The 23,899-nt window shown below is 40.6% G+C and overlaps 1 protein-coding gene across 1 annotated transcript in view; it reads right to left on the bottom strand.

Annotated features, from left to right (window-relative positions):
* The window catches only part of ak5 (adenylate kinase 5), a gene marked incomplete at its 5' end in the record, with an annotated part of 99,675 nt that overhangs the window by 33,625 nt on the left and 42,151 nt on the right, over nucleotides 1-23,899 (bottom strand). The window contains 2 exon segments of the mRNA XM_083991702.1: nucleotides 7,180-7,253; nucleotides 15,984-16,074. Of these exon segments, the coding sequence (XP_083847828.1) occupies nucleotides 7,180-7,253; nucleotides 15,984-16,074 (165 nt within the window).

Here is a 23,899-nt window from a genome sequence, read left to right as displayed (position 1 = left end):
ACACACACACACACACACACACACACACACACACACACACACACACACACACACACACACACACACAGGAATACAGAAATGAGACTGTTTTTCTAATTCCTGTGAAGTTGATACTGTATACTGGTCACCAACACACACTCCTACACAACATCCAAAAAACAACACTTTGACTCAATCGGTTGAAAATGAATTAATCCAATTTAAGATGATAAAGAGGTAACATCACGGATTAAAACTGCTGACAGATGCTGAGGAGACGACTTTTCTTAGATCTGTTATCACTTTTATCCGGACGACAGCCTCTCAGATAATCTGTGTCTGGTGCATGAATATTTTATAACTCAGCCGAACACTGTAGATAAAAGGTGTACCAGTGTTTTTTCCTGTAGCTGCAGCTCTGCATTTATACACAGCGGTGCTTTGATAGATGGTGATAACATCACTAACAGCTAACAGCTCTGATATTTACAGTAGATACTGATGATACTCACAGGTTTCTGAGAAGTGGAGGTTATGCTCCCTAAAATGTGAAATGTTCACTCTGAGGGAAAATATTATTTGGTCAGTGGGTAGACTTTCAGTTATAATATCTAAAAGGTTTGACAGATGGTTATAAAAACATCATAATTAATCATTTTCAATTGATCAATTCAATTTATAGTGGAATATAAAAATATATGAAATGGAGGAGAAAAGTGAAAGAGGGATAGAGCCGGTGGAGTCTAAATGCTGGACCTGGGGGTTTCGAGTGGTCAGTGGTCAGTGCCTGCCAGTGGCCGCTGAAACCAGATGTTTGTGCTGCCAGTTGGCCTCGGAGGTGTGTTGTCAGTGCCTGGACACTATACTGGACGCGGAAAGTTGCTGCATAGCATATAACTGGAGGAGAGTGGGTGAGTTGTTTTAGTCTCTTTTCACTAACAGGTGTTTGATGCCTCGTATTATGGGCTGGGACCCTGTTTGTACTGTTGATGAAGGTTGGTGCTGTTCTGAGCATTATTTGTGGCTATGAGTGGCTTTTTGATCGGTTGATAGTGGATCAATAGACTGCGCTGTTTGTTATGGTGCGGTCATTGCTAAAGTTGCTACAGCTAGAGAAGCTAGCGGTTAGCAGACTTCATCTCTCGAGGGGGGGTCTAACTCAGTTGCCCCGTTTACATGAGAGCTTTAATTCCGAATTAAAATCATTTAATTCTGAATTAAAGTTAATTCCGCTTTAAAAAGATCATGTAAACGTGGTAAGTGTTACGGTTCGTTGGACCATGGGTTGAATTTACGCCGGAATATCCCTTTAATCTGATTCTAATCCTGCACACTATCTGTGCATAATTCATTTTAAGTGGCTTATTTATGTATAAATAGTTCAATATAATTGATATATATCTTATAATGTATTGTATCTTTATGCACAACGCAATAATGCAACAGAAGAATTTTGATTTTCTGATTCTGAAAGTTATGAAGTTGTGCAATCAACAAAATCATTAGGATCAATACTGTATATAAATATATATAAACCATCCAGCAGAGATCTGAGGAAACAGGACAGTGATGTGGTTAGCAGCAGCGTGCGGCGTCTGTCCATCTGGCTTTCAGAGGAATGATTCCTTCACATGTTTGTCCTGCTGTGAGTCACCTGTGTGATCTAATCAAATGAGCTGTGGCGGCCGCCCGCCCTCGACTCATTAAACCTCTGGACCACTGAGCTCAAATGTCGTGACTCTCAAAATGAGCCTGGAGTCGCTCCAGTGGTCTGAGCGACTCTGGGAGCAGGAAGCAGCAGCAGAGAGACGTCCTGCACATTTCTGTACTGATGTTCAGATGAAGGAAACTCGTCTGTTTACTGAAGCAGAGTGTTTAGATGATTTTTTTATCCTCCTCGATCCCAAAATAGTTTTTTAATTCAGGACATATAAACTGTTGCTTTTCCAGTAAAATGCCAAATACTTCACTTCCAGCAGCTTGAAAGCTTCATGAAGTAAAGTTATGATGTGAGTAAAGCTGAGTGTTTAGAATAAAATAGATAAATAGGTTTGATATGATGTGGAGAAAGATCATGGTTTAGGATGTAGAATAAGTTAACTTAACTACTTAATGGTTAGAGGATCTTTATTGTTATGGTTACAATCATAAAGAAATGAATGTGAATGAAAATGGAAATGAACAGCAGTCTACTTCCTCTTGCAATATATCAATATCTATATGTGCTCATCACTAACACAGATGTCTTTACGTATTGTACTACATGATTGTGTTGCATTGAATTCAGTTCTTCAGTGTCACAGTATCACTTGATTGGCAATACTGTCATATTGTGGTATTATTGTTATCGTGGGTACCGTATGTATCATGAGTTACTCTGTTGTTTTAGGAAAAAACTTAACGGGATAGTTCAACATTTTGGCAAATTGGCCCATTGCCATAATCCCTATAGTCATAGCAGTAGGTTCGTTACCTTTAATTGTCGGTGCAAGCTGTTTTTAGAACGGCGGAGCAGAGCTGCGAGCTGCTCAGAGCTACGCTACGTTCGTTATTATCTCATAGCGTGGTGAATGTGCAGGTCACAACTTGTCCACCAGAGCGTTTTGGAGTTGTTGGATTGTGTATTTGATGAGTTTGATGAGGGAAACCAAGAAATCCCATGAGCCTCCGTAGCGTAGCTCTGAGCAGCTCACGGCTCTGCTCCGCCGTTCTAAAAATAGCTTGCACCGACAATTAAAGGTAACGAACCTACTCCTAAAACTATAGGGATTATGGCAATGGGCCAATTTGCCAAAATGTTGAACTATCCCTTTAACTTCACATTACAATAAGATGCTTGCACCATACAGGTTTTTTTTTTTTTTTGCTTTTGTATAATGGACACTCTTGCTGCAGTGGTTTGACACATTTTGGCTCATCATGTTTGGCTTTTTGTTGTCGTTGTTTGCTCAGGTCACTCAGGTTAAATCTACTTTCATTCACCCTGTGTTTCATTGTAACCTGAGTGTCACTTCTGACTGTGTTTCAGCTTCCACCTGACATCTAGTTGGTGATACGACTTAATTAGATCAGTTGTTTGGACGGCCCTGCATCTATGGGGTCAGGCAATAATAACACAGTTATTATGTTTGACCTGGACGTAGTGGAAGTAGGCGCAGCTATAGAAGGTGAATTGCCTGTAATAGCAAAATTGCTGCACGAATAAAATACATTAAATAAGAAAATGAAATAATAAATGTACTATCTAGTGCACCAAATGTTCAAAAAAATAATGAATGGAGACACACACACACATCCCCTGTATCTCCAGCAGAGCATGGAGGAGGGCTCAGGTCCACCTGCTAATTAATTACTGATGAGAGAACATCTGCAGCCGACCCTGACCTGGATTCAGCTACAGCTACACACCATAAAGCAGTGAAACTATGAAGTTTTTCAAAGCCACATAAGGAAAGGTGAGTCAGAAATACATGAATACTTCAGATCTCACACTCTCATCAGGATCATAATGGTAGATGGTGAGTTTTCTGACACCAGAGCACCAAAATAGCCGCTCCTGCCCTTCCTGTCCCCTCCTTCTGTGGATCAGCAGCACGCTAACAAAATCCATCTCCGTCTCATTTCTTAGGCCACAAATATGGAGTGACAAGGCTGCACAGCGTCTTTGTTCCACCTCACAGAGAAAATGGTCACAGCTCGCCACAGGAAACGGCAGCACAGGAGCGTCTTCCACCGAGCTGCCGGTCTCTTTGCTTTCTCTCTCTTAGAACTCGAGCCGCTCTGTGTTTTTTTTGTTTTTTTTCCCTCTACAAAGATTATCTCAGCGTCGTATCGACAGAGCAGGCTTTACCCTCGGTCTGGATGTGTCTGAATAATGATGAGTAGGTGACAGCGCCGTTCAATATCTATCGATCGGCCTCTCTTTAAGTTCACTTTTATTATAGATCACAACCGGGTCTGAAGATGAAACATTACCATCTCTGTAAACACTCACACAGGGACAAAACATATATCAGTGTCAGTCTGAGGTGTATGAACGGGCTTCGACAAGATAAACAGATCTGACCTGCAGCGAAGAATAATCACAGTGACGATACAAAGTAATATTATTAGTCAGATTCATCTCTGACCTTGTTTACTGTGTGTTTTTGTCTTCTGTTCTGCAAATGAATTGGACTGAAATATGAATGGAGGGAGATGGAGCGAATAACACTTAATTAATGATAATAATTCATAATAATTGATTGATTTCACCACTTGGGTGCAGCAGGAACTATTTTACAAGCACAACACCGACATATCATCTCCTTCTAAAGTGGTTATCTTTCACCTTGGCAGCAAATCATGCTTCTTCTTCTTCTTTTTTTCTTTACAACTCATCCAGCACTTACTGAGGAACATCATTCATAAACTGGAAAATCTAAATGAAGCAACCAATCTCTTTTAGCTCTGTTTTTGGTCTCCACCGACTTAGAAAAAGGTCTAAACGTTCAAGATAAAGAGAATTACATTTCACATATGAGTTTCCAGTGTAGTAGTAGTTTTGCACATTCAATTCTTTATAAATTGAAAAAGCTGTTTGTGATCAGTGTTTGGTGTCAGCTTATACTTCATATTAACATAGGTGTCAAACTTTACAATCAAGAGTTAAAGCGTCATGCATCCTTTTAACAGGGATGTGAGACATGTAGAAACTTTCCTCTTTTGTTGATTTAAAACTCTAGCACTGACCCATATCATCCCTTTTTAAGACACTTTACACATGCACAAGAGGAAAAATGTGCAAAATGTAGATTAAAAAACAGTGTAGATGAAGTGTAGACTGTAGATTAATCACTGAGTAGGTTGAGGAGAGATGGCACAATAGACAAATGCTATGGAGAAGGTGCGTTTATGCAACTCCCATTGAGTTTCTGCCAAAACAAAAGACCCAAACTTCTCCAGTGCAGAGCAGCCAAGACTAAACAGATTCAGTTATCAAGAGCAGCTCCCAGGTGTGAATTCAGTGCACTGTGTAAATGAAGAGGTGTGCTGCTGCTCAGAGAGCGTTTGTGCCCTGAAAATCAGACTGGTTGGAGAAAAAAAAAAAAAAAGTAAAAACCTCAACAACAACAAAGAAGAATCTCCATCAGGCAGCAACACTCCCGAGACGAAAAGTAGAGAAGCAGAAACAGAAAGAGAGAGAGAAAGAGAGGGAGAGAGAGACAATCTATTTGTTTCCAGACTCTCGGTGGATGGAAATGAGACGGAGGGGGGGTCGGGGGTCACGCTTCACTGCAGCGCCGGGATTGTGTGGAGGAACGATGCTCGATGCATCGCTCTGAAAATCTGAATCATTCGGCCTTTTTGAAAGGAGTTCACAGTTTGCCATTTCTGAAAAGGTAATTTGCAGATTGTCAGTTTTGTTTTGCAGCTGAAGAGAAAGGACGGAGTGAGAGTGAGACGAGCGCAGGACGTGGACACGGCTTTGCTTTTTTTTGGCTCGTTAGTGATGATTCACAATTAGATTTATGTGATGGGACAAAGATGAACACCATGAAAGGGACAATGAGATTGTTATTAAGTTGTGTAGTGAGGTTGTTGTGAGGATCATCGGGGTGAAAAAAGGGCCGCGTTGAGATTCGAATCACAAAAACAAACTCAGTCCATCAAAGTGGAAAACTTTCCATATTTACTCGGATGTTCCCGAAGCTTTCAGCCGCGCTCCACTGGCTTCATCACGACTGAAAGCTGCAGGAACACTGAGCCATGAGCCGACACATTAGGATCATTCACAGGTGCAGCGAAAAACATCTCGGGGTTGTTCTTTCCACACTAAAGACATCTTTCCTCCCAAATTCTCTTCACACATGTGTTTAAATTTAGATTTAGATTTAGATGAACTTTATTGTCCCCAAAAGAGGAAATTTGTCTTGGGCAAAAGTGCACCGTGTAGCAACAAGACATATAAGCAGCAATAAGCAGTGACAGACATACATACAATGGACATAAGTACAACGAAGCAGTTTCACTGAGAACTTCTCCTTCAGAGATAATCGTCCAGTTTTTATTTTGTAAAAAAAAAAAAAAAGTACAGTGGCCCTGAGAGCTCAGTGCACAGCAACAAAGACACAAACAAGCTGCAAATTCACACAGCACAACAGAAGTGATTCCACTATAAAGTGAAGAACCTGCCTGAGAGTTGTTGTTGTTTAAAGCTGAGCTGTGATTATAGATGTTAAAGGTGTTGGAAAACAAGTGCATCCCAGCAGTTGAGAGAGAGTGAGCGAACCGGCGACGAAATTTTGTGCAAAAGTGTCTTGATACGCTACTGTAGTCTGGGGCCCTTCACTCGCTGTTTTGGGCAGCAGCCGGAACCAGGGCGAGAGAGACAGGCCTTTCCCCCAAAATAAAAGCACCAAGCTAATAAAATGTGATGAAACTGTTTAATTTAGGGAATATAATTTACAAGAAAATCCCGAGCCATTAAATTAACCTTTTTCTTTTGTTGTATTTAATTGTATTACAAGTTATTTTCTATTTTATAAGTTTTATGTTGGTGAACAGAAACCAGGCTCCTCTCTGAAGAGCCTGGTGACGCGAGGCTATATGATGCATATATGATATGCAGTGTGACGATTTTACCTCGAGTATTCTATTGGTTCAGAATCCAAACCAATCAAATTATCGAGGGACGTAAACAAACTTCTGGGGCTATTTTTTTTTAGATTCCTGACACTTCCTGGTTGTCGTTTTTGACACCTTGGAGTATTTTTCTAAAATTCTTTTTCAATGCAATTCTCTCATATTCTCCTCTCTCTGCTAACTAGCTTGTCAACAGGAAGCAGCCTCTCCTTTCAACCAATAAGAAGTGTTTAGGGACGGGACACGGCCGCGAAATGTCGTCCATAGAGACAGAGCTTGAACTTGAATCCAGACTTCTGTTGTGTTGCAGTTTGTCTATTTGCATCTGGTCAGTTAATTTGCAATATGTTGTGTCCACTGTAACAAAGAAATGAACTTTGCAGCTCAGGCTGTTGGATCGGAAACATGCATGGGTGACATTTCTGGTGGTGGGAGGCAGATTGTGCAAAAACTGGGATATTTTCAACCTCCAGAAAAGTGCTGCAAGCTGCAACGTGAGCAAATGATGATCGATTCAGATTCAGGGACGGACAACCCTCCACTGAACAGGCAATAATAAATAAATCGTGGTCTTACCTCATCGTACTTGCAGGCGGTGTCTGCCAGGCTGCTGGTTTCACCCAGTAGACTCAAGTCCAGTTCACTGGGACCTGAACACACACAGAGAGAAAGAAAAACTAAATCCACAACAATCATGAAACTTGATGTTGTTCAACTTCCTGTGTGATTCTCTTATTGGGTTTCTTGCTGCGAGTCGGACGTCAGCATCAGAGTGACTCATGTCTGTGAGTGGAGTGTGGAGCTGGAGGACCAGAGGTGATCAACACTCCTGAAGTCTCTCCTATAGAAGTTCAGCCCCGTCCTGTTGCTGAGACAAACATAATCACTGGCTGGGTTATTTTCAGACAGAGGCTGTTTTCTTTTGTTATTATAAATGACTGAAGCAGAGCATTATAAACCACAGCAGAGTCAGGGGAAGGTGTTCAGGGGCCGATGTGTCTGTCAAGGTTAAGAAAACACTGCGGTTTTTTATTAAAAGTAAATAAACACGTTCATATCTCACTGTGAGCTTTCCCTGGTTTCAACCGAACCATCTTTCTCTCACCTGAACAAAGTGCTGCTGCTGCCTCCACATAAACATATAAAAGTTTAATAACGCTGGAGTGAAGTGAAGTGAAGTGAAGTGGATTTCATTCTGCAGGATCAGACATACGACAGAAGAGAAAAAAAGAAACATCCCTGATCTGTTCAGTATTAACATATCGGTGACTTCCTAAATATGTGAATTAAGGCGAGACAGCACCCCCGAAAATGCCATTTTCCCTTTTTATTTTTTGGGTGATTTTGCTTCCTAAACATGTCTTCTTTCAAATTAGTGGCAATAAAATGTCAATAACACACAATTAGTTGTTTATTTTAATTCATTTTGCCTGATTGCGTCCGTAAATTCCTCATAAATTCGCCAAAAGTTATTACTTTTGGCACAGCTGTACTACACTGTATGTGTATAGTTCTGTTCATTTCATATGAATAACTTCATGCTGCTGTTCAGTTATCAGTCATGTGTTTAGGATGTCTATTACCAATGGTTTGATTAGGTGTTGTGTTTGTGAATAGCAGATTCAAATAAAAATGTATGTAATTTTACAATACATAACTTTCAGGCCGTTTTCTCAAAAATAAGTTTTTCTTACATACCAAGATATACCCATTTCCCTCGTACCTACACTCACCAAACTTTCCACATTTCTTCCTATCTATATCCTGCTTCTTTTTACAGAAAGGTTTGTTGATATATCATTCATATCCGGGTGTTAAGTACATTTTATACCAAAAAAAAAAAAAAAAAAAAGATTTTTTGTATGACTGTAGATGGTATTTTCTGATGTATGGGCTGATAAGAGGACATCCCAGCCACAATCCCTTCTGTAAAAAGTTTCTTGTGGAATGCGTCAACAAAATGAAACCAAGCTTTTGAGTCTGGCATCATTCAATGTTGGTGATTCTGTTCTTGGTGATATATGCAAATTTGCACATATTTAATGAGTTAGCGCCTAATTTGCATATATAAACATAAAATTCAGAAAACGTATACACTTTTTTCTTAGTTTTTATGCACATAACAAACTGGGAAAGTTTCGTAGTGATATCTATAAAAATATTTGTTTTGCCTATTCACCTACAGTAGGCTGTCTCGCCTAAAACGTCACAATTATGTTTCCTTCAAAACATATTTACTGTTGCAAATTAGTTGTACAGAGACATCATTTCTCGGAGACAGGGTTGAGCCCGGTTGCCTGGCAATGGTGGCGAGACTCCAGGAAGCCACTGAGCTCGGCTGTTGTTTGTCAAGGAGCATTTACAGCACATGAGGCCACTGCGAGATCACACAGTGTTGTTTTTACATTATGTTCCTAATTATTCTGCAGCTCCTCACTGAACTCAGAGCAGCACATTTTCCAAAAAATGTTAATTTATTCCTCATGTGAAAGGCAGAAAATCCTCATTTTTAAAAGGTTGGAAATAATTTGATTTTCAACAGACGCATTTCATGTCTGGGAAATGTCATTATAAACTGAGCTGACTGGTAATGTATTATAAAAACATAATGCTGCTGCCACAACCACTCAATATATGAAGATGAATGTATGTATATGTATGTATAGATGTATATTGCATGATCTCTGTGCAGCTAATTTTGTCCCTGTGCACCACAACAGCACGCCAAGGCACATCCAACTTCCAGATGTAGACACACAGCTGCATGCACATCTGCACTTTGGCTCAAACACAAACCTGGAAACAGTTTAATCTACAAATTCATCAGGTTCATCTTAACTTCATAAACCCGTGAACCTGAAGCGAACCGGCGCTTTCCTCCTGTCCATAAGTGAAGCTGCCGAAGGTGACACTGAGATAAAAAAAATCTAAAACGCGCTGCATCTTCATCCTCCATCCTCCATCCTCCATCCTTGGTGGAAATGGGTCGTGAATAACGCGCCCCCCTCGGCAGATCTTTCCTTTCATGCACGCCACACATGCTTCCATCCTGATTAGAGGAACTGGGTTAGAGAGACTCCGTGAGGATGAAGCTTCAAACATCCAGGCAGATTCCAGAGAGAGACGGCAGCTGTGAATTCCTTAGATCAGTGCTTCCCAACCTTTTCCCTGCTCATGGCCCACTTTGAAATTCTCAAACTCATCCTAACCCAGACCGGACCACGTGAAAACAATACGATTTGTCGGCAGCACATCCATGTTGTGAATCTCCTGTTCCTCCACATCCTAAAGGTCAGAGCTCTGTGAGACTTGGTGACGGTGGAGGTTGTTTGAGTCCAGTGAACTCATCATCATCATGTCAAAGAAACCCGTGTGAAATGATTTGAGCTCTGGGTTTGTAATGTCCCCAACACCGTCACACCACCAGCGGCAGTTTGAACCGTTGCTACAAGACAGGATGGATCCATGATGTGTAACAAATTGTGTAGACAATACAATATTGTCACACATCAGTCGACTACAACAACACTTACTGGGGGGGATTATGTTGTTTTTATTCTCTAGTTGTATAGAGACGGGAGGCTTCTTGTCTTAATGTGAAGCGATTTCTAACATATTTTGATCCAGATCTTGGTCTAATTAAGATATTTGGACCTTTTGATGTATTTTGGCTTGTCTTCTGATAATTGATGTGATGCTAAAATTGTCCTTTTTCTATTTATTGTATTCTATTTATTATATTCAAACTTAGAGGCTATTGTCTTGTTAAGAGCTATATCGGACCTATTCTCTGATATGGTTGGGATGTTCAGGATGGTTCATCTTTTTCCTAGTTATATGTAAACTATTATGATGCATTATCGAATATATCACTGTTCGAATTATTTATATCGGGGGGTCAAACATACGGCCCTTGGGCCAAAACAGGTCCACTGGAGGGTCCAATCAGGCCCACAGCAGGATGAATTTGTCAAGCGTGAAAATTATAGAGGACAGAAGAGGCGTAATATTGTTGAAATTATACATATTTTTCTCAAGAAATTTGACGTTGTTCATAATGTTTTGTAAAAGTAAACATGTTAATAAATTATAATGCACTTGTACTTCTTTGCACTAAAAAAAATAGGGAAAACTTAAGAGTTCTTGTTATTTATAGGTTATTGTGCTGTTATTTCACTGGTCCGGCCCACTTGAGATCAAATTGCGCTGTATGTGGCCCCTGAACTAAAATGAGTTTGACAGCCCTGATTTATATGAATGTATTTTCTATCGTAGTGACTGATATGGACCAGCTGGTTCTGTTTAAAAGGGAGACACACCCACATTGTATCCGTGCTGAGGACGGCTGTTAGCCGAAACGTGTCCGTTTATCTGTACTGCTGCTGTGCGCTTTATATTAAAAGAAAGTGCACTCCCTTACTAAGAGTGCTGTCGATTCTCTACACATTGTGACAAATTGTAACCGGACCATCTGAATGTCACAGTAAAAAATTAAGACGTATTTCTTTCCTCTATTGTCCAGTTTTGGTGCCCATTGTGACTTGTAGCTTCATCTTCCTGTTCTCCTGATGTGATCTCCTGCTGCTGTGGCTCGTCTGCTTCAGGGTTTGATGTTGTTGTGTTTTCAGAGTTGCTTCTCTGCAGACCTCACTTACAATGCGTGGTTATTTAAGTTACTGTTACCTTTCTATCAACTCCAACCAGTCTCTCCATCCTCCTCTGACCCTTTGACCTTTGGCATCAAAAAGGCATTTCTACTCTGCTGCTCACTGGATATTTTTTCTCCTTTTCCAACTTCCTCTGTGAATCCAGGAGATGGTTGTGTGTGAAAATCCCAGTGGATCAGCAACAGACTCAGACCAGCCTGTCTGGTTTTTTAACAACCATGCTGTGTTCAAAGTCTCTTAAATCGCCTTCCTTCCCCCGTTCTGATGCTCAGTTTGAACTTCAGCAGAAGATCTGGACCATGTCTACGTGACTAGATGCAATGAGCTGTGATTCAACTATTAGATATTTGTGTTAATGAGCAGTTTCATAAAGTCAGTGTATATTTACATCTACATTTACTCATTTGACAGATGCTTTTATCTTTTCTCCTAAGAGACTTGTGCTTCAGTGTAAATAGTTCCACCTCTTTTTAATTTTAAGGGGTTAGGGTTTGCATTTTTTTTTAAAACACTTTCAATGTCTTTAAAGATAATTTCATTCAAAAACATAATTTATATTTTCAGTTTTTTAAATATACTGTACAGTTGTGCATCCTCTCAGGTTGGGAGCCTTAGTTGCTTTACTTGAAAGCGTCGACGAGAACCCACCAGAGAAAACATCAAACAAGAACAAGAAGAACAACCACCACCACCCCGTGTCCTCTCTACAGTTCACAACTTAAAGAGTCAGCAGCTTGTCAGAGTGCATCTCATCCTGAGCGATGACAGTATGGAGGTTTTTTTTTTTTTTTGTGTCACCGTTTGAGGCCTGTGATGTCAGGTGGCCCATGCAGGCTGCGATAATCACAGCCTGAGGATGGATGCTCCAGAGATGTGGACGCTGGCAGCAGCAGCAGCACATGGACCTGAAGGCAATCTCTCTCAAAGGGTTTGCCGTGACAAGGACTACCGATCTATTTTTAAATTTCACTTTTTTTTTTTTGTTGCTTCCTGCAGCTTTTTCCTTCCTCCGTTTCTTCTGCAGTGTAACGACGTCACCTGATCTCTGAGGCCTTTCACTGGTCCTTACAAATTGCTCTCCACTCAGGAGAGCTTGTTTCTTTTTTTTATTCCACCTATTGTGAAACTCCATTATGGAAAAACACACGTGAAAGAAAGAACATCTCCACAAATGCTCTTAAACACATCTCACAGTGCGGGTTCATGACGAGCGCTGCGTACAGTAAGTGGACCGTCGATGGGAAGCTCTCGCAGCCAATTATTGTCCTAAATGAGAAAAAAGATCAATCACTGACGTTCCTCGCTGGAAGAAGAGTGAGTGACACATTATCTTAAGAACAATAATAATGACGGTTCAGTAGGAGTCGGTGAACATTAATAAGGTTCAGCGTCTCTTCTCCGGCAGCGAGCGATCAGTTAACGGAGCTTAAACGATTCTCTTTTGTCAAACGGTTTATTTTTGAGGCTCTGTCACTCAAGTGGAGTTAATGCAGGACAGGATTTATTCTATTTTTTTCCCCCCACTTCTATTCCATCTGTTTGGTATTTCTGTGTTTTTGTCATGAAGCTGACTGCTCTTGAGTGTGAGGAGAACAGCAGAAGTGCGTCAGGTAGCTGTTGAGTTGAGCACGAGCCAATTTCGATGTCAAGGATGTGAGAGAGAGAGATGTGAACCTCCATCCTGTTATGTGCTCGGCCTTTATGAACTCTGGAGATGAGCTGAAAAACTTTTTCCATAAATGATCTGCAGGGTTTATTTGACTTTGATATGAATCAGTCAAAGCACCAAAATATGCGTAATTGATATTATAATATTAAAGCTGCAGTTGTAATAATCTCTGCATCGTCCATCATGAGCTTCCTGAGCAGCTCTCCAACTTCTCGTGCCGTATGTTCTCCTGTTCTGATTCTTCACCTCCCGACACAAACTGCTGAGTGAATCTGTTGTGGTGAATCTGCTCCAGACCGTTCCCGACATTGAGAGCGTCAACAAAGCAGTTTTGCCATTGTTTTTCCACATCGAATGGGAATTAAAGATAATTTGACAGGTCATTGAAGCAAAATGGCTGAAAATGGCTGATACAGGTGTCTCTCTATAGGTTGAGTTGGATTGGAGTTGATCATTTACTGTACTGGTGATGGTATGGATCAGTTTTGGACGAGCTGGATGGAGATGGATGAACTAAAAGCAGCTTTTTACTCTTTTACTCCACACTTCGTCACGACAGCACTTTCCTGTTTCCAGGTCACATGTCATCCACCTGACCAATAACAGATGAGGAGGATTTGTCGAGGTGCCTTTAAATGTGCTGTAACCCACACTCTCAAGATATAAACATGTACAGACCTTAGTATAATGTATAAACATAAATATATTAACAGATCGAGCATCATTCAGAATCCAAAAGTTAAAGAAAGCACTGAAAATATTCATTAATTAGTGAGTTTTAGTTTCCTTTAGTTTTCCTTTTTGTTTTAAATGTGTGGTGCTGTTTGTTCATGAACCAGAGCTCAGTTCACAGTAAAACAGACCAACTTATTTTCTGTGTAAACACATCGCAAATAAAGTTTTAACAATTTAATTCATCACCGGCAGCTTTTCTTGCCCATAACTTAAAGTGTGATTGACAGTTTGGAAAACAATCAGTGCACCCTAATTGTCAATAAATGACTTTGACTATTATGAGCTCTCTTAGTGATGATCTTCAAATGCTTAATAATTTTCATATATTTCAACTGGATAATACAAACTGTTGTTATTTTATTTCCTCACTTGGAGCGCCGGCAGCTCTAAACCTATTTGCTCTCACAATAAAGCTGCCCTCTTATAAATAAGTTAAACCAGAGATCCTCTCTGTGCTGTGCAAAGAGAAGCAGCTGCAGCTTTATGTTTTACAGACCAACATGAGAGAGGTTTTGATCTTCTCGTCTAATTCTCCAACAGAAAATCATTCAGTGTATTTCCTAAAACAGTTCCTTTAACAACCAAAAAAAAAAGCGTGATAAATGATCATACAGTATATCATGGATCAGATATCAGTCACCAGTCTGTATAACGACATATCTACAAAGTAGAAACATTCATTCAACTTTTTTCCCCCCAGTCGACAGAGAGCAGGAGATATCGTACCAAAAACTGTGTTTCAGCCGAGGCAGAGGATTCTCCGCTGTGAGTCTGACTTCACACTTCAAGAGGTTTTTATGCTGTGTAGGCACATTTACAAGTTTATATCATGAAAAGTAAAGGCATATATTTTTTTGCCAGTTCAGTTCTGTGCCAGCAGTGATATATATATATATATATATTTTTCCCCTTTCACTGAAGCCTTTTATGATCGCTATCATTTCTGAAATCCCTGCCGACCGATCATATCTTCTAAAGAGACTTGAGGCTGTGTCTGCCAGACCTCGGCTGAAGGCGATGAACACAAAACTGTCTGGGACAATTTTGAAAAATGGTAAATTATTTATTATTATTTATCTATCTTTTTTATTTTTTTTTCTTTTTTATTTTTTTTACATAACACAAACTGGTCGTCTCCATCTGAGGATCAAAGACTCTTTCTAACCTTGTTGAGTCTGTGGTTCTCACAAAGCGTGGCTAACCCTGCTTCACCAGTTGCCATGCCAACTCTTGTGGTAACCAGGGAGCTGGTGGGTGATGTTTTTGGTTTTCACTCGTGTGTGTGTGTGTGTGTGTGTGTGTGTGTGTGTGGGGACTGTTTTGGAGAAGCCCTTCATCACTGTGGCTGTTCAAAGCCAGTAAAATCCTCCTGGTGCTCTTCACTGTGACTGTAGGTGTTTTGATGCTGAGGAGCTCAGAGATGATGATGATTGCATCATATTTCATCATTATTTGGCCCAGAGCTGCTGTCATGAACGTCTTCTGCACATACATATAGCTACTGTATGTAAACACACCTGTTGCAATATTACGTTCTTTCTTTTTTATTTGTTGTGGCATCTTAGCAAAATCTTTCTTGCTGCCTGTGTAAATACACTAAGTACTGCACAGTGGTGGAAGTAAACAGATCTTTTATAGCAATTCTGCACTGCAGAAATATTCTTACAAGTAAAACTCACATTTTAAGTTAAAATAAAAAATATATCAGTACTTAATAAACTGCTGTTTAGTTTGTGTATTTCCAGGGAAGCGCAGTGTTTTTCCTTAAGCTAGAAAATGTATTGAGTATTTAATGTGTTGCTAATCTAAATCTAAACAGCTACTACAGTAATCAAATAAATGTCATGCAGTAAAAACAACATTTGCCTTTGAATTAGTGAGTATTTCCATTTTATGACACTTTACACTGTACTGCACTAATATTATTATGTACTTTACTTCCCATGACTGTTTACAGTTCTATATATAGTTAATAATTAACAGTGCCTATACACAGCATTCATTTACAACTGCACTGCACACAGCCTGTCTTTTTATCAGCATAACAACCAACGTGTGTAAATTGTTTTTCTTTTTTTTATTTCCCACAGTAATCCCACACCAATAATATGTCAAACTAAATAAGATGTCTGTTGAAATTTCCCTCATGTCGCCCACACTCACTGTACAAGTCTCCCATAGCCAAGAGTGGCCTGATGAAATCCCTAATATTTCCCAGGATAGTTTATCTGAGGTTAAGATCTAAAGTTTTTAAATGTGTTTTGCCTTAATCATATTGAGATGTTTTATAAAATAAGAGCTCGACTCACCGGCTGCAGGCTCTTTGGAGGGAAACAGCTTGTTGTCCAAAGTCATGCTGATGTCACAGAAAACCTCCTCTTCATCTCGGTCGGCATCCAACTGAAAAAAAAGAACAGAAAAGAGAAATCCTGATATGATCCTAAACCCATTTATTACATAAACTACATATTCTATTAAGTCTAAACGTCCCAGTGAATAAAACAATCCTCAGATATTTCTAAGAAAAGCAATTTCTATGTTGCTTTAATGAACTTGTATCTGTAAATGAAATATGTGTTGTTATGAAATCTGGTAGGAACTTTATAACTTTATAAATAAAATGACAGACACTTTGTTTCACTTGAATTACAATGAATCTTTGTTTGGCAGCAGTCACATGCAGCGGCACAAGCTGAAAAAGGTCAAAAATTAATTCAAATATCTACAATATATACAAATCTGAGATATAAAAACACTTCTGTACATTATAATAAACAAGTATAGAACAAGTTTAAGTGATTTTTCTCTCACAGCAGCAGTCGCCTTGAAGCCGTTGCACGTGTTCATTAGCAGCATCATGTGAAGGAGGGGATAATGGGAGGGAATGGGTGACGGGTAGGCTAAATGTGTGTTTGCATGTGGGTGTGTGTGGTAGCCTATTTCTAATGGCTGTGTGCATAACGCAGGGACGTAGTGTATATATTGTATAGATCAATGAATTATATCTTTGAAGTTTGCAGACAGAGGCTTCACAAAAAGTCACGACCTTAACCTATGACATCAGAGACAAGAAATGACACGCTGGGCCGGAGTTAAGCTGCTGCGCCGTCCACAATGAGACTCATTATGAGATCAAACATCAGAGATGAGCTCAGGTCCTGGGAGCTCCACACACTCAGCTCAGGGGTTGTTTTGTATTCAACACACACACACACACCAGCAGCTTTAATAACACCAGATTAATTAGCCTCTCCCTCAGGCGCTCGGTCTCCTTTAGATTATCCGGCGGTCGGCGGCCGTCTCCTCCTTTTGCACGTACGGCGGCGGCAAATTGGCCGTGAAGAATCTGCTTTGTGAATGAAGTAGAAGCTGATTGACTCCTCCTGCCTAATCTGCTCTCTGTCGCCCTTCTGGTTGAACTGAGACCTTGCGCACACACACACACACACACACACACACACACACACACACACACACACACACACACACACACACACACACACACACACACACACACACACACACACACACACACACACACACACACACACATACAATAAAAACCCCTGGGTGAATGTAAACAGACTGGATTGTAATTGATCTCAGTCTCAGGTGTGTGATGCTCAGCAGGAAGCTAAAACAAACAAACAAATTAATGTCACCGAGTCCGAGTGGAGGTCAAACAAATGTAAGATAAGGATAGCCCACCAACCACTGCCACCACTTCCTCCAGGGGTTTCCATGGTAACAGCCTTTAAAAAAAAAGAAAAAGAAAGAGAGGCTGGTCCCTCGGGTACACCTGCAGAAAAGGAGCGAACGGGATCAAACTGAGGATTCCCTGGAGAGTGTGGTATTCAAAAAAAAAAAAAAAGAAAGAAAAAAAAGCCATCAGTGTAGTCGCAGCTCACCTTCACATCTCAACATGTCAGAGAAAGTGTCTGTGGACTCTTTGTATCGTGAATATGCTGCTACGCCGACACAGAGAAGCTCTGTGAAATCCATTTACTCTCACAAGACGAGAGAGTGTCACTTTCCAAGGACGGACGGGGAAGCTCCGCTGTCTGAGTGAGTCAGTGTCCTCAACACTAAACAGACCTGTCTTGTCTCCCTCTCCCTCCCTCCTAATAATCAAAACTGATGCTGCACCACGACGCATCCGGGAAAATGTTGTGTAGATGTTTTCTACCTGATCATGACAAAACACACATCAACACATGCTGATGGGAACAGCTGTGCCACATCAGGTTTCTGTGTGTCTGCTGCCAGGTGTGTGGGCGGCACGGGGACGCAGTGGTCAGCAGCACTGCATGTCACTGAGTTAGTTAGTTAGTTAGTTAGTTTCATTTATTGTCCACGATGTGGAAATTTGTTTTTGGTCTCATAAAAACAACAGGCAGGACAATAACAACAACAACAAGCAGGACAACAACAACACTTACACACAGACATCTTCAGCAGGACAGCAGTGGCAGTTACATTACAACACATCAACGGGGCATGGTGTTCAGTGCCCCAATGGCATTAGGAATAAAGGAATTTAAAAAAAATATTACGATTTGCCCTTGGCACTTTGTATCGTCTACCAGAGGGAAGAAGTTCAAACTCCCTATTGAGTGGATGAGAGGGATCATTTGCTATTTTGACAGCTTTTTTCCTAAGCACTTCCTCGTACATACAACTTAATTGTTTCTGTCTTGTCCCTATGATTTTTGAGGCAAGGTTTACTATTCTCTGCAGCTTGCTTCTTCCTATATTGTTTAGATTACCACACCACATTGCCATGTTGAAAGTTAGAATGCCCTCTATCAGGTTCTTATAAACTGTTTCCATAATGTGCTTACTCACTCTGAAGGAGTTGAGCTTGCGCAGTAGATGGAGACGTTGGTTACCGGTTTTAAAAATATAGTCTGTGTTTTCACTGAAATTTAGGTTACAATCAATATATATGTACCTAGATATTTGAACCTGTCTACTACCCCTACAATTTTAAGGGGCTGCACAGGGTCCCTTTCATGAAAAACAAGTTCCTGTGTTTTTGTTACATTGATCTCTAAGGCATGAGATTCCTAAAAGCACCTATGCACATCAATCTGTGACTCCTCATAGCTGTGAATGTGAGTGTGCGAGGTTGTGTGACCTGATCACAAACTGTAAATAAAGACAGACGTTGTGGTTCAGAGTAGGGGTTGCACAGACTAGTCGATTTTACTGCTCCACAATGACGTTTTGAGCTTGACGTCGACTATTTGCTGTGATTTTGTGTTGTGATTTTGGCAGTACGTAGAAGAGGAGAGCAGCTTGAAGCAACAGCTTGAATGTGCAGACTGAAACTAATCCGTCACCCTAATTTATTTAAATTGTCTTCTATAGCTGAATGCACGGCCTTGGTAAACTTGGTTATTAATGTTATTCTAGGTGAGGGTCTCCACGGATCGGCATGCAAGTGTTCCACGGATCGTTGATGAAAAAAAAAAAGTTGTGCATGTAGTGTGGTAACACTAACGCACCGCGTTTCATTGAAAAAAAAACCACACTAGTGCACCACCGCAGCCAAATAAGCAGGCAATTAAACAAATGAAGAAAAAAAACTCTGCTCGTATAGGCAGCTTAACGTCGCGCACAACAACAACCAACAACAACAACAACCAACTAACCAGGATCAAAAACCAAAAACTGTGACTGAGCAGGACTGTGATGGTGACGAGGCCTGTGTGTCGTTTTCCTCCCTAATTAATAATAAATGAATACAGACAGTAGGCTACAGTCATTTCTTTTGCACTTACTATATATGAGTGTATGTTACACAAAAAAACTGATTTACAGCTTGTTGTTTATAAACCTGCTGTTCTGTGGACTCATTTCTGTGCATGAGCTGTCTGTCAGCGAAAACAGATTGTTGCAAAGCATTTCCCTCCTCCTGTGATTTTATTTATGACAGGAATATTACTCGACTTCACAACAGTCGACTTTAATTAATCTGAAATCATGCAACCCCTAGTTCAGAATGGGTCCAACTTTTTCAGTTCTCGATGCCGCCTAACTAAGAGGAGGGTTCACAAGTGGAGCTGCAACTTTGGTGCATAATGCCGGCTTGTGTCAAACACACTCACAGAACTTAAAAGCAAACGATGCAAGTCTGGTCCTCTGCATTTTGTTTTCAACAAAGCCGACAGGAACGAAAACGGAGCGGAAATTACGGATTACGGTGTTGCTGAGGCCAGATCTGGTCAGAGGCACCAGTCTTACAAGGTTTTTGGTTTTCAGGCCAAGAGACGCCACGTAGAAGGAAGAGAGCCTCCATTCTCCCTGTAACAAGTCATTTAACCATCACAAACTCCAAAGCTGTTTAATAAATTAACCATTTAAATTTAATAAAGGTAAAAAATCTAGCATAGATCCTCTTTAAGGCTTTAATAAAAGTGAAATGAGTGAGTTGTAGAAAGATTCACCTCTCTACAGTTGCCATGAAGGAGGAAATTAACATAGAATTAGTCATGCACCAGACTGGAAACAGTGTGTTTCTGCAGTTTTTGTTACTTCAGTTTTGGGTTCAGTCTCAGCCTATGTTGCTGTTTACATGTATACAGACTGATGACCTGTCTGGGCGTTGTCAATTGGAAAAAAACAACAACATATTGTTACGTGATTTCTGAAGGCATTTTGATCAAAATGTGTCGACAGTTGCCGGCTTTTCTGTTTCCTTTCAGTCACATATGATCGTACAGCCACAAAGTCCAGATGAAGCAGATTGACTGAAGTGATTTATCACAACACTGAGCAGATTATGTTTTACTGTGTTGTGTTTTTCTTATGAGGAGAGAGAGTCTATTTGTATGTTTTTCTATTGCAACATAGCTGCATTTCAAATTCCAGTTTTCTATGAAGCTTTGTGCAGGTCAAACTTGTCAGAAAACAGATGAGATATAAACAAACAGAGGTATGATACAGACTCACATGGATCAAATTAATGTTTAATAATGACTGAAGGTTGTCTCTTCAAAGACAGATATACAGTATCGTGAAATTTGGATCTTGTTTTTGTGTTTTTGTTGTTTTGACACAAAGACTGATTAGCTGCCTGCGTCTCATGTGTTTTTCAGGAATAACGAACCAATACCTGGAGGACAGACAGAGTGAGGTGTATCTGTGTGGCGTCGCGCAGCATGTGGGGCCGAAGCTGGAGCTGATCTCAATCAGCAAATACTTAATTAGATCTCTGCTTTTTTTTCCAAGAATGATGAGACGGCTTCAGCAGAGACCACAACAAACAATTATCTCTCCTCGCTGCAGTTTCCGGTTTTAGCTTCACTGTGGAGATGTGTGTGTGTGTGTGTTTGTGTGTGTGTTTGTGTGTGTTATTTAAAGTTGAGTCAGTGTAGATGATAAAAACAAACACGCAGGCCTTTGTTTGAGAGTGCGTCACTTTTTTTTTTCACCCCAAAAACTAAAATGTCAATATTTGACACGCACAGAGCTCGGACGTAAAAACACTGAGAAGCTCAAAGGGTGACAACACGTCGTCACAGCAACGGAGGTAGGATGAGTTGATATGATGAAACATCAAGAATTAATAGACCTGCAGACGTGTCTATCGTCGTTCCAAACCACGCTCAACTTTGTGGAGTAATGTGTCATTGTAGTTGTTCCCATATTGAACCTGACATTTGGAATTAAAGGAGTGCTCTCTCACAAAAGCCGAGTGCAAAAAGCAATTAAGCTTCAGACGTTTATTGGATTCATTAGTCAAGAAAGTATCGAGTCCTTCTCTGGAGACGACTACTGAAGAACACGGGGTAAACAGGAATAATCCAACCTTTAAACTCAGTCACTGTGCATCTGTCAGAAATTCTATGCATAGTATTTATGTTTTCTTTAAAATGAGAGACAGAATAATTGGTGTTTTGACAACAGAACAAGAAAGAAAGTTTATACACAAAACATTATTATAGTGACTTCTTGCACATTTTCTGTGTGAAAACTGTTCATTTTCACACCTCGGTGCAAACACCTGAAACAAAGACCCTCTGATAATTTGAAGTGTTGGTGTTACTGGCAATTAAAGGTCCCATGTTTTACACTTTTATTTTAAGCTTTGAGCCAAACAAAGAGTTATTTGTGGTTTGCAGGGCCAGAAACCATCTCAGTGTGATTGTACATCTCCTCTCTGAACAGGTGTCAACCAATCAGAGGAGAGGAGGCTCTGAACCTCTCTTCTGATTGGTTGACTCCTGCAAAGCTGGATGATGAGTCCAGGTGGGGAGTTGGGTACTTTGTTGTGACATCAGAAAGTTACAGAAATCCTAGTGGCTCGTTTTAAGGCGTATCTATCTGTGCACTGAGCAGATTTTACTGCTTTATAATAAATCCTGTTCCAATATTTTGACCTACTGTTTATCTTAAAAACATCATGTGTGATCCCCCCCCCCCCCCCACTTTATTTATTGTTTTTTTACAATTGAAAATGTTCATGTGTGATATTTTGAAGGCAGGTTACGGGCAGTTCTTTCAAACCTGTTATTATCAAACACTTTCGACAGTAACTATGAGCAACAGTACTGTTGTGTTTCTGGCTTTCTGGTGAATCTCGTCCAATATTCTTTCTCTTTTAGCTCTGATTTTGGTCTCCACCGACTCCTGATGGAGATATCTGGTTCTTTTTATATATATATATATATATATATAATATATTTCTAGCCTTTTAATGCTTTTATTGTGAAAAGTCAGTTTGAGAAATCAGTGGAGAGAGAGATGGGGATGAAATGAGAATGAAGTCAGATTCAGTGCTGGGCCACTAAGTAAAGCCTATGCCCCTAAAGTAGGCATTATGGGGTGGAGCCACCGGAGCGCCTGATATCTGGCTCTTCAGGTGCTGAATACTTCACTCTGTTCACTGACTCGTCTCTAACTGTGTCTCTGTCTGATGTTTGATGACAAGAACCGCCCCGAAATGTTCAGCGCTGACATAAATTGTCAAGCAGTAGTTGTAGTCGTAGTTGTTGTTGTTTTAACAGCGTGTCAGACTCTGTCAGCTTTTGATTGGGATGACTTGACAAACAAGAGGCCAAGAGTGAAGGGGGAGTGACGCTGTTTGTCTGAGAGTCCCTGTCGCTGGTGCAAAGAGAGTGTCGACAGCAAGTCACAGAGACGTGGGAGGGAGAGGAGGGGGCTGAGTGTTGTTGAAATTGTGGAGTCAGGTCTGAGTGACACAGCATGTCAGCAGAGTTCAGCGTCCTCGTCTCTGGGCTAAACTGCTCTTTAGAAAGTGAACCTGCTCTTAGAGCTTCGTCCTCCTGTTCTCTCTTCTCTTCTTATGCTGATGATGTTTCACATGCACCTGGTGAATCTCTCTGGTCACCTGCAGACTGTGCACTGGATCTGTATTAACTTAAAGGGATAGTTCACCCAAAATTCAAATTGCACTCATTATCTACTCACCCTCATGTCGACTGGGAGACGTTTCAGAGTCCTCCGTGCCTTCTCTGAGTTACAGGGGGTCTCGGCGTAGCATGTCCATATAACGGTTGCAAATGGACACCACTTTTCTTCGTAACAAAAAGACACACCAAAAAACATCCAAATACCTCCATGCTGCTCGTATGTAATGTCCGTCTTGTATTGAAGCCCCAAAATACGAAATTGTGCCGGCATCAGTGCGATTACTGACGCCGGCGCAAATTGCCCAAGATTTGGATGGACCAGGAAGAGGAGCTTCCGCTATAAACAAGCTTGAAATATAGACTTATTTAATTTTTTTCGGAACAATCTCGCATTTCGGGGCTTCAATACAAGAGGGACATTACATACGAGCACTATGGAGGTATTTGGATGTTTTTTGGTGTGTCTTTTTGTTACGAAGACAGTTGGTATCCATTTGCAACCGTCATATGGACATGCAGTGCTACGCCGAGACCCCCTGTAACTCAGAGAAGGCACGGAGGACTCTGAAACTTCTGCCAGCCCTTAGTCCACATGAGGGTGAGTAGATGATGAGTGCAATTTGAATTTTGGGTGAACTATTCCTTTAAACAAAAATTTTACTCTGAGAGTCTGTCTGAACAGGAAATGACAAGTCCAGTTAAACATCATGCCACAAATCTGTGACACTGCATCTCAACTTCAGTTTTAATCAGCACATCGCTGCTCAGCCGTTAAAGAGGATTAGGCCTGGCCTCATTTTTTTTAAAGATACTAAATGTTTCTCTTCTCTTGTCTTAATGAAAAAAGC

The sequence above is a fragment of the Trachurus trachurus genome (assembly GCF_905171665.1).
Source record: "Trachurus trachurus genome assembly, chromosome: 17".
In the NCBI taxonomy this organism is placed as follows: domain Eukaryota; kingdom Metazoa; phylum Chordata; class Actinopteri; order Carangiformes; family Carangidae; genus Trachurus; species Trachurus trachurus.
Note: the sequence above shows the minus strand (reverse complement) of the source record. Positions and strands in the feature narration are given on the sequence as shown.